This window comes from Glandiceps talaboti, chromosome 22 (assembly GCF_964340395.1).
Source record: "Glandiceps talaboti chromosome 22, keGlaTala1.1, whole genome shotgun sequence".
Taxonomy (NCBI): Eukaryota; Metazoa; Hemichordata; class Enteropneusta; family Spengelidae; genus Glandiceps; species Glandiceps talaboti.
In genome coordinates, this window is record NC_135570.1 from 9,062,255 (window position 1) to 9,075,271 (window position 13,017).

General features: G+C 35.4%; 1 protein-coding gene across 1 annotated transcript; it reads left to right on the forward strand.

The window, feature by feature from the left end:
• Positions 1 to 1,917: 1,917 nt before the first annotated feature.
• LOC144452505 (uncharacterized) lies at positions 1,918 to 12,988 on the forward strand (the record flags this gene model as incomplete). Its single annotated transcript, XM_078143606.1, has 4 exons — positions 1,918 to 2,257; positions 11,014 to 11,922; positions 12,365 to 12,532; positions 12,882 to 12,988. Coding segments are annotated over exons 1-4 (1,524 nt in total), but the record flags the coding sequence as incomplete, so codon positions are not given.
• Between the last annotated feature and the right edge of the window lie 29 nt (positions 12,989 to 13,017).

The following is a 13,017-nucleotide window of genomic DNA, read 5'->3' on the forward strand; positions in this document are numbered from 1 at the left end:
AACAACAACAACAACAACAACAACAAAGTGCAATTATTCTAACTGTAGTTGGGCTGACCTTAGCATACCTCTAAACTTGAGAATGGTTATAGCTATCGCTATGCCACTATCCAAACTGACATTTTGAATTTTTGAATTTTGAATATCTGAATTCAAAAATTCAAAATGTCAGTTAGGATAGCGGAATAGCGTCGGCGATAGCCGTTCCCAAGTCTACAGGTAAGCTAGGTTGATCTAGTACCTTGGCTTGTTACAAACTCTAACAACGTTCGACACGTTTAAGCCATCTGGACGATACTGCATCGGCCATACATATTGAACTATTACACCATTGTGTGCATATCCAACTACATAAAATGTAAAAAACCAATGCCGATTTGCTTGCTTGCTTGCTTGTTTGTTTGTTTGTTTGTTTGTTTGTTTGTTTGTTTGTTTGTTTGTTTGTTTGTTTTTTGTTTGTTTTTGTTGTTCATTTGTCCTTTTACATCATGGAATGTTCTGCTCAAAATTAACATGTTAACATGATATATCAAACAGATTGTATCAAATTACAGCAGTTTGTTAAGGGCTGTTCAGTTAGTGACTACCTTCCCCCATTAACAAAGTACACTCCATGCAAATGAAATTGGTTATTCTTTCTCTCACTCTAAATATAATCGCGATGTACAAAACACGGTATTGACAATGTTGTATCCGGTTTGACATCTGTGAACGTTCATCGTATCAGCATCTTGGCATTTATTTCGTCACGACTGTCACTGTTCTGATTGATGTAACCAACAGGGGCAATTTATGTGATGTCATAACGCTATGTCATTTCATGCTACAGTGAGTGCTTGCAGTAGGATGATTCACTTATGATGATCACGTATGGAGTGATGGCTAGTACTAGAAGTATGCTATCCTTGTTTGTAGCTTCATGTCTTCTGAATACGGTCGCTGAATCCGAAAACAGTAAGGATACAATGAATTTACGATTTATATTGAGCTATCATAGATTCTCGTTAAATGGTAGACCTACTAACAAAATGCAGTCGAATTTTACATTTCTACTAATCAATGAAACTTTCAGTTATTTTGGCCTCGAGGCACTTGTATGATAATGAGCAGACTTCGTTAGGCTTCTTCGATACTGTGTTTAGTATGATGCTCAGAAAACAGACATTTGGGGAGGAGCTGGGCTACTTCACACAGTGGATGAATTCGTCAATAAAATGACGATAACATACGTTATGTTAGTGTAATGGGATGATAGTAATTTTCTATTAGGCAGTACTGTGTCTCATATCTCAAACTTTCGTATTTTATTATTTTGTTGTATAAAACACATGATCAGATGTGATGTCATATACAAAGGTACACTGTACATTCAGGACTAGGACGTTATTACAACCTTTCGAAGAAATACAGCTTAGTTTTCCAAAGTGTGGTATGTGTAGTCTGTGTCTGTGTTTGTCTGTGTCCGTCTGTGTGTGTGTGTGTGTGTGTGTGTGTGTGTTTGTGTGTGTGTGTGTTTTAACAAAGTTGTGCTGTTTACTTAGTGCATTTTGCTTTCTCCTAACAAATAGAATGCTTTGGAGATCAACATTGGAAAAAAGTTGAAACACTAAATGTGAAATTTCTGACGAAGAACAGTGCCAAGATGACGAGAGATGATGCAATAGTCTGTTGCAGAGACAATTTTTTGCCTAGTAGTCTAAGTTTAGTATCAATAACAAACCAAGCTGATCAACAAACGCTGTGTAATGAATTGTAAGTCAACATTACAAATAATAGATTTGCTGTCACAGAGATGTCGCAAATATATTCTATCCCTACATAAATACATTTTACAGTGTTAATTGCAAAGTTCTACAATCAACACAGCGCAATAAAGTACCACGTGGTCAAGTTCAATATATATGTAACATAGACAATATGCTTGAATTGCTACTATTTCTGTGTGAAAGAGAATCGATGTTACTGAAATATTATTTTGTTCGTACTTATTTGTCAAACTTGGATGTTTCATTTAATTGTCACAGGAAAAATGAGGATATTCCAGAAGATAAGTTCTGGCTTGGGCTTAAGTGGGATGCGAGTATTAACAATTTTGAATGGGAAAATGGTGAGAACTTGACTTGGTCAAATTGGAAAAATGGAACTCTTCCAGGTGACAGTGCTTTCGTTCTTATAGACAGTACAGCAGACCAATGTACTTGGGAAGGGGTACAAGATGGTGACAATGAATACTTTGTGATATGTCAAGGCCTTCTCAGTAAGTTATACAATTAATATTATGTTCATATATGAATTCCGTATGGTCTGTAACACCCTTCATCGTCGTTGGTTCATAAATTGTTAGTAACTATGCAAAATCAACATTTTCTGTTGAAATCCCCTTCGCGCTCCACCTCATTGTCATTGACGGCAACGTATTATGGTGTCTGTTTCTGTCTCTGTCTGTCTGTCTGTCTGTCTGTCTGTCTGTATGACAACCTCAAACAGTTGTGTGATATGATCAATGACAAACCCAACAAACAGGTGTGTAATATGACTAAATGGCAATCCACGATTGGTATGTAATATGACTAAATGGCAAGCCACAACAGGTGTGTAATATGACTAAATGGCAATCTACAATATGTATGTAATATGACTAAATGGCAATCCACAACAGGTATGTAATATATACTAAATGGCAATCCACAACAGGTATGTAATATGACTAAATGGCAATCCACAACAGGTATGTAATATGACTAAATGGCAATCCACAACAGGTATGTAATATGACTAAATGGCAATCCACAACAGGTTTGTAATATATACTAAATGGCAATCCACAATGGGTATGTAATATGACTAAATGGCAATCCACAACAAGTATGTAATATGACTAAATGGCAATCCACAACAGGTTTGTAATATGACTAAATGGCAATCCACAATGGGTATGTAATATGACTAAATGGCAATCCACAACAGGTTTGTAATATATACTAAATGGCAACCCACAACAGGTATGTAATATGACTAAATGGCAATCCACAACAGGTATGTAATATGACTAAATGGCAATCCACAACAGGTTTGTAATATGACTAAATGGCAATCCACAATGGGTATGTAATATGACTAAATGGCAATCCACAACAGGTTTGTAATATATACTAAATGGCAATCCACAACAGGTATGTAATATGACTAAATGGCAATCCACAACAGGTATGTAATATGACTAAATGGCAATCTACAACAGGTATGTAATATGACTAAATGGCAATCTACAATATGTATGTGATATGACTAAATGGCAATCTACAATATGTATGCAATATGACTAAATTGCAATCTACAATATGTATGTAATATGACTAAATGGCAATCTACAATATGTATGTAATATGACTAAATGGCAATCTACAATATGTATGTAATATGACTAAATGGCAATCCACAACAGGTATGTAGAATGACTAAATGGCAATCCACAACAGGTATGTAATATGACTAAATGGCAATCTACAATATGTATGTAATGTGACTAAATGGCAATCCACAACAGGTATGTAGAATGACTAAATGGCAATCCACAACAGGTATGTAATATATACTAAATGGCAATCCACAACAGGTATGTAATATGACTAAATGGCAATCTACAATATGTATGTAATATGACTAAATGGCAATCCACAACAGGTATGTAGAATGACTAAATGGCAATCCACAACAGGTATGTAGAATGACTAAATGGCAATCCACAACAGGTATGTAATATGACTAAATGGCAATCTACAATATGTATGTAATGTGACTAAATGGCAATCCACAACAAGTATGTAGAATGACTAAATGGCAATCCACAACAGGTATGTAATATGACTAAATGGCAATCTACAATATGTATGTAATATGACTAAATGGCAATCTACAATATGTATGTAATATGACTAAATGGCAATCTACAATATGTATGTAATATGACTAAATGGCAATCCACAACAGGTATGTAATATGACTAATGGCAATCTACAACAGATATGTAATATGACTAAATGGCAATCTACAATATGTATGTAATATGACTAAATGGCAATCCACAACAGGTATGTAAAATGACTAAATGGCAATCCACAACAGGTATGTAATATGACTAAATGGCAATCTACAATAGGTGTGTAATATGACTAAATGGCAATCCACAACAGGTATGTAGAATGACTAAATGGCAATCCACAACAGGTATGTAGAATGACTAAATGGCAATCCACAACAGGTATGCAATATGACTAAATGGCAATCTACAATATGTATGTAATATGACTAAATGGCAATCTACAATATGTATGTAATATGACTAAATGGCAATCTACAATATGTATGTAATATGACTAAATGGCAATCTACAATATGTATGTAATATGACTAAATGGCAATCTACAATATGTATGTAATATGACTAAATGGCAATCTACAATATGTATGTAATATGACTAAATGGCAATCCACAACAGGTATGTAGAATGACTAAATGGCAATCCACAACAGGTATGTAATATGACTAAATGACAATCTACAATATGTATGTAATGTGACTAAATGGCAATCCACAACAGGTATGTAGAATGACTAAATGGCAATCCACAACAGGTATGTAGAATGACTAAATGGCAATCCACAACAGGTATGTAATATGACTAAATGGCAATCTACAATATGTATGTAATGTGACTATATGGCAATCCACAACAGGTATGTAGAATGACTAAATGGCAATCCACAACAGGTATGTAGAATGACTAAATGGCAATCCACAACAGGTATGTAATATGACTAAATGGCAATCTACAATATGTATGTAATGTGACTAAATGGCAATCCACAACAGGTATGTAGAATGACTAAATGGCAATCCACAACAGGTATGTAATATGACTAAATGGCAATCTACAATATGTATGTAATATGACTAAATGGCAATCTACAATATGTATGTAATATGACTAAATGGCAATCTACAATATGTATGTAATATGACTAAATGGCAATCCACAACAGGTATGTAATATGACTAAATGGCAAGCTACAACAGGTATGTAATATGACTAAATGGCAATCTACAACAGGTATGTAGAATGACTAAATGGCAATCCACAACAGGTATGTAATATGACTAAATGGCAATCTACAATATGTATGTAATGTGACTAAATGGCAATCCACAACAGGTATGTAGAATGACTAAATAGCAATCCACAACAGGTATGTAATATGACTAAATGGCAATCTACAATATGTATGTAATATGACTAAATGGCAATCTACAATATGTATGTATATGACTAAATGGCAATCTACAATATGTATGTAATATGACTAAATGGCAATCCACAACAGGTATGTAATATGACTAAATGGCAATCTACAACAGGTATGTAATATGACTAAATGGCAATCTACAACAGGTATGTAGAATGACTAAATGGCAATCCACAACAGGTATGTAATATGACTAAATGGCAATCTACAATATGTATGTAATATGACTAAATGGCAATCCACAACATGTATGTAGAATGACTAAATGGCAATCCACAACAGGTATGTAGAATGACTAAATGGCAATCCACAACAGGTATGTAGAATGACTAAATGGCAATCCACAACAGGTATGCAATATGACTAAATGGCAATCTACAATATGTATGTAATATGACTAAATGGCAATCTACAACAGGTATGTAGAATAACTAAATGGCAATCCACAACAGGTATGTAATATGACTAAATGGCAATCTACAATATGTATGTAATGTGACTAAATGGCAATCTACAATATGTATGTAATATGACTAAATGGCAATCTACAATATGTATGTAATATGACTAAATGGCAATCTACAATATGTATGTAATATGACTAAATGGCAATCTACAATATGTATGTAATATGACTAAATGGCAATCTACAATATGTATGTAATATGACTAAATGGCAATCCACAACAGGTATGTAGAATGACTAAATGGCAATCCACAACAGGTATGTAATATGACTAAATGACAATCTACAATATGTATGTAATGTGACTAAATGGCAATCCACAACAGGTATGTAGAATGACTAAATGGCAATCCACAACAGGTATGTAGAATGACTAAATGGCAATCCACAACAGGTATGTAATATGACTAAATGGCAATCTACAATATGTATGTAATGTGACTATATGGCAATCCACAACAGGTATGTAGAATGACTAAATGGCAATCCACAACAGGTATGTAATATGACTAAATGGCAATCTACAATATGTATGTAATGTGACTAAATGGCAATCCACAACAGGTATGTAGAATGACTAAATGGCAATCCACAACAGGTATGTAATATGACTAAATGGCAATCTACAATATGTATGTAATATGACTAAATGGCAATCTACAATATGTATGTAATATGACTAAATGGCAATCTACAATATGTATGTAATATGACTAAATGGCAATCCACAACAGGTATGTAATATGACTAAATGGCAAGCTACAACAGGTATGTAATATGACTAAATGGCAATCTACAACAGGTATGTAGAATGACTAAATGGCAATCCACAACAGGTATGTAATATGACTAAATGGCAATCTACAATATGTATGTAATGTGACTAAATGGCAATCCACAACAGGTATGTAGAATGACTGAATGGCAATCTACAATATGTATGTAATGTGACTATATGGCAATCCACAACAGGTATGTAGAATGACTAAATGGCAATCCACAACAGGTATGTAGAATGACTAAATGGCAATCCACAACAGGTATGTAATATGACTAAATGGCAATCTACAATATGTATGTAATGTGACTAAATGGCAGTCCACAACAGGTATGTAGAATGACTAAATGGCAATCCACAACAGGTATGTAATATGACTAAATGGCAATCTACAATATGTATGTAATATGACTAAATGGCAATCTACAATATGTATGTAATATGACTAAATGGCAATCTACAATATGTATGTAATATGACTAAATGGCAATCCACAACAGGTATGTAATATGACTAAATGGCAAGCTACAACAGGTATGTAATATGACTAAATGGCAATCTACAACAGGTATGTAGAATGACTAAATGGCAATCCACAACAGGTATGTAATATGACTAAATGGCAATCTACAATATGTATGTAATGTGACTAAATGGCAATCCACAACAGGTATGTAGAATGACTAAATGGCAATCCACAACAGGTATGTAATATGACTAAATGGCAATCTACAATATGTATGTAATATGACTAAATGGCAATCTACAATATGTATGTATATGACTAAATGGCAATCTACAATATGTATGTAATATGACTAAATGGCAATCCACAACAGGTATGTAATATGACTAAATGGCAATCTACAACAGGTATGTAATATGACTAAATGGCAATCTACAACAGGTATGTAGAATGACTAAATGGCAATCCACAACAGGTATGTAATATGACTAAATGGCAATCTACAATATGTATGTAATATGACTAAATGGCAATCCACAACAGGTATGTAGAATGACTAAATGGCAATCCACAACAGGTATGTAGAATGACTAAATGGCAATCCACAACAGGTATGTAATATGACTAAATGGCAATCTACAATATGTATGTAATATGACTAAATGGCAATCTACAACAGGTATGTAGAATGACTAAATGGCAATCCACAACAGGTATGTAATATGACTAAATGGCAATCTACAATATGTATGTAATATGACTAAATGGCAATCTACAACAGGTATGTAGAATGACTAAATGGCAATCCACAACAGGTATGTAGAATGACTAAATGGCAATCCACAACAGGTATGTAATATGACTAAATGGCAATCTACAATATGTATGTAATATGACTAAATGGCAATCCACAACAGGTATGTAGAATGACTAAATGGCAATCCACAACAGGTATGTAATATGACTAAATGGCAATCTACAATAGGTATGTAATATGACTAAATGGCAATCCACAACAGGTATGTAATATGACTGAATGGCAATCCACAACAGGTATGTAAAATGACTAAATGGCAATCCACAACAGGTATGTAGTATAACTACATGGTAACCCACAACAATGGCAACCCACAACAGGTCTGCATACGAGAGATGAATGAAATTAAATTTATTTAATTTAATTAATTCAAAATTTGAAAATAGTTATAAAAAAACAAAACTATACGCTATTTCTAAATTTAATTTAATTTCATTTCGTTTTTATTTTATTATTTCATTTCATTTGATTTATCTTTCATATATGCAGAGCATCATTCTTCCATTTTCATTTTATTATTTTATTTCAGACTATCATGAAACGGTCACAAACATCTATATAGAATAATGTGTCAACATAAATGGGAACTAATGACATAAGTAAAATTTATTTTTAGTAACCTCATATTTTATGGCTTGAAATCCAGGCTGTATTAAACGTCTAGATCTGTTTAACATGTTAAGGCTATTAACATATGCATAGACAGAATTCCCTCCACTGTCTCCCTCCACTGTCTATGATACAACCATCTATATATCTATCTATCTATCTATCTATCTATCTATCTATCTATCTATCTATCTATCTATCTATATATATATATATATATATATATATATATATATATATATATATATATATATATATATATATATATATATATATATATATATATATATATATATATATATATATATATATATATAATACCAGCTAATCTCCTTACATATATCACAGTTAGGGGGAGGGATGCACGCAAAACCTTATAGTAATGTCTATGGAGTTTAACATTGAAAGTATCAGTGTTCTGACTGGCTTTCATATCATGGTTTAGTGAGTTCCAGTCCATAATAGTTTTAGGAAAGAAACTGTGTTGATACGTACGCTTGGTGTTTAAACTCAAGGTGCTTGAGACGGCTCTTCTACCCGGTGCTAGAAGATTAGTGTCTCTAGTGATTGCCATCTCCTCATTTACAATTTGGAGCAGTAGTATCAACCTTGCATCATTTTAATTATTTTTAACAGACAAATTTGTGAATAGAACGTTTACTCTGTCCAAAAACAAACATTCGTTATTTTTCCAGTATCAAGCATTTCATCTGGAATTCAAGTAATTTCATCACATATAGAGGAATATGCCTAGTTCTGTCTCGTTGACACTTCCTATATCATTTGAATTATTAATGATAAACTAATCACTTAAAGCCTGGTTGGTTTGTTGCGTTGTGGATGCCATTAATTAGCTAATGAGTTATCGTCTGTGTCTTGCATCATCCAACATAATCGCAAGATACACATACGTACGTTTTCAAATATACTAAATTTCTTTGTCTTAAAGTGGCCATATTGATGAGGATTTGGTATTTATTTTGGATTTTTTATTTATAAAACATGGTTTCCTTCTTGAAAAAATCAATGTGAAATATCTTTGACTAAGGCTATGTTTGTATTAAAAAGCAAATTACAAAGCAAAAATAATGTATAAAATGTTTCTTATCGTGCGTACAATAACAAACATTTTACACATTTATTAATGTTTTGCAATTTATTGAGTTACAAATAAGGACTTTGACATATGTTGTTTCACATTGATTTTTCAAGTAGGAAGCCATGATAAAATTATTTTATAAATTAAATATCCAAAATAAATACCCAATCCCCATCCATATGGCCACTTTAATACATAGTTGAACTCATTATGTGAACTATTACAAGTCAAGGTTATGGACAAGATTATTTAAATTAGCACTTTGGAATTCCAATGAAATAATTGAGTAAGTCAGTACATTCACATTTTGGGGGATATGTTTCTTTTGTATTTTCTTGGTCTTGGTCGTCACATACCCGTGTACCTTTGTATGGGATCACCCCCCCCCCCCTCACACACACACACACACGAGTTCTCTGTGCAACGTGTATCCAGCCGATAGTGCAGAAATATGTATGTGTCGTTGCCATGAGACCAATCATGTGTTCATCATCTATGTTACTCGGTCTGTGACACGACTAGTCCTCTTACCAATATCATGATTAAAAAGACCTTTTTGAAATAATTTACAATTACTTCTATTGAGATGTGATAGTATGCATAGGCTAATGACTAATATTTATTCAAAAGACATGGATGGATAGATAGTGGTGAGGAGGTGTCCCTGATGACTTGCTTGCACGTTACCCGTTTTGCATCGTTTCGTTTAATCATGAAATGACTCTGATGGGGTAAATGTACTTTAAGTGAAGACAGCTACTTGTATGATATGACTGAATATCTTTGAAAGAAAATTATGGATGTTGCTACCTCACTCAATGTGTTTGTGTGCGATTGTGTATGAGTAAGTGTGTGGGGGTGTACGTGTGTGTGTGTGTGTGTGTGTGTGTGTGTGTGTCTGTGTGAGTGAGTGAGTGAGTGAGTGAGTGAGTGAGTGAGTGAGTGAGTGAGTGAGTGAGTGAGTGAGTGAGTGGGTGGGTGGGTGGGTGGGTGGGTGGGTGGGTGAGTGAGTGAGTGAGTGAGTGAGTGAGCGGGTGATTTTTGTCGTTGTTACTTTTATCTTTCCTCTATTGACAGTTTTTGTTTCAAACCTACACAAGTAACAAACTTAACAGTCTATTGCGTTTTAACAATACCACAACAAATTAGTTAGATATTCAGAAATGCTACAACACAACAACATCAAATCAAGATACCAACGTTTTTAGCAATACGATAGTCATTTTCATTTGAAATGCAGCTTTTGAAACTGTCATACGTTCATTAAACACGAGTACCTCACTGGTTTAGCAAAATTCCAAAATGTTTGTCATATATCATGACCTCAATCATGCTCGAGTCATATCAGTATTTAGAGTGCAGACACAATTATCCCCACCTAAATTACCAAAAACATATCATCCCGTCCTTGTATGATGAGCCTAGATATGACATCAATTGGCCAGCAATATCATTTGTGTTTCTTTCATAACAGACTTGACAACCGAGGGCGCTACCACCAGTCCACCTACCACCACAAACCAACTCACAAGTGAGGAAGCTACCACCAGATCACCTACCACCACAAACCAACCCACAAGTGAGGAAGCTACAAGTCCACCTATCACTACAAACCAACCCACAAGTGAGGAAGCTACCACCAGTTCACCTACCACCACAAACCAACTCACAAGTGAGGGCGCTACTACCAGTTCACCTACCACCACAAACCAACCCACAAGTGAGGGCGCTATCACCAGATCACCTACCACCACAAACCAACTCACAAGTGAGGGCGCTACTACCAGTTCACCTACCACCACAAACCAACCCACAAGTGAGGAAGCTACAAGTCCACCTATCACTACAAACCAACCCACAAGTGAGGAAGCTACCACCAGTTCACCTACCACCACAAACCAACTCACAAGTGAGGGCGCTACTACCAGTTCACCTACCACCACAAACCAACCCACAAGTGAGGAAGCTACAAGTCCACCTATCACTACAAACCAACCCACAAGTGAGGAAGCTACCACCAGTTCACCTACCACCACAAACCAACTCACAAGTGAGGGCGCTACTACCAGTTCACCTACCACCACAAACCAACCCACAAGTGAGGGCGCTATCACCAGATCACCTACCACCACAAACCAACTCACAAGTGAGGGCGCTACTACCAGTTCACCTACCACCACAAACCAACCCACAAGTGAGGAAGCTACAAGTCCACCTATCACTACAAACCAACCCACAAGTGAGGAAGCTACCACCAGTTCACCTACCACCACAAACCAACTCACAAGTGAGGGCGCTACTACCAGTTCACCTACCACCACAAACCAACCCACAAGTGAGGGCGCTATCACCAGTCCACCTACCACCACAGATCAAACCACAAGTGAGGGCGCTATCACCAGTCCACCAGTAGAGTAGTCTAATACTAGTAATAGAACAAGTGTTCGATGTGGGGGTTTTATAACTATATATTGCAAATAAAAAAGAGAAACAATCTCAATACAATTTCATTATTTTTTCTGCATCAAGAGCGTGCTTCGACTTTGCAGTTGGGTGATTCGAATATGTATAGCCAGGGACTACTAGTAATTTCTGTCCCTGGTTACTAGTATAGCGCGGTCATACTACTAGCGTACTCCATCAGTTACATGAGTTACGGGTTTCAGTTTCACATACCATGCTATTGTGTTATGCGTTTACATACTATCAACCGTACCGTCCAATCATGTTCGTTTGTCTTCATTTTTGCTTAAATTCCCACGATATGTTAATTTGTATGTTAGCTTTGGTTTCTCGATTGTTTATGTCCGTTTAATATGTTCCAGAGTCTTGTATGTACGAGCTTAAAACCGACAGCACTATAATGCAGCTGGAATTCCAACATGGCCAACGAATGGAAATATCTTGTCAGGTTGACTGTTTAGCAATCGATGAAACTGTGATATGCAAAGACGGTGTGTTTATCGGTATGAACATGTCACATCTATGCATTGGTAAGCTAGGTTACAATTAGCTTTGCTTGCTTCAATACTAGCAAAGACCACTAGAATAATTAAGAGCCTCATTCACACTTAATACAATAGGCGTAGCTGGTCTGTTCTTTTAATGGTCTGAGGTACTAGTTTAGTATAGTAGTTGTCACCGTCATCATCGCAATTGTGGTGGTGGTTGTTGTTGTTGTTGTTGTTGTTGTTGTTGTTGTTGTTGTTGTTGTTGTTGTTGTTGTTACAACTGACGATGATAGATAGTGATAAAATTGCTGCGCATGTGAGACCTACAACACAAATCATTGGTGTCCTAAATTTCACTGACAACACTGTGTTTTTCTTTTTTAATTCACAGACATTACTTCGGGTGAACATTCACGTTTTGATTTTGATCAGTACGATTGGAGACAGACATGCAAACAAGATGAGGTGGATTATTGTCCGTCAGGTAACAAGGAGAGAGAGAGAGAGAGAGAGAGAGAGAGAGAGAG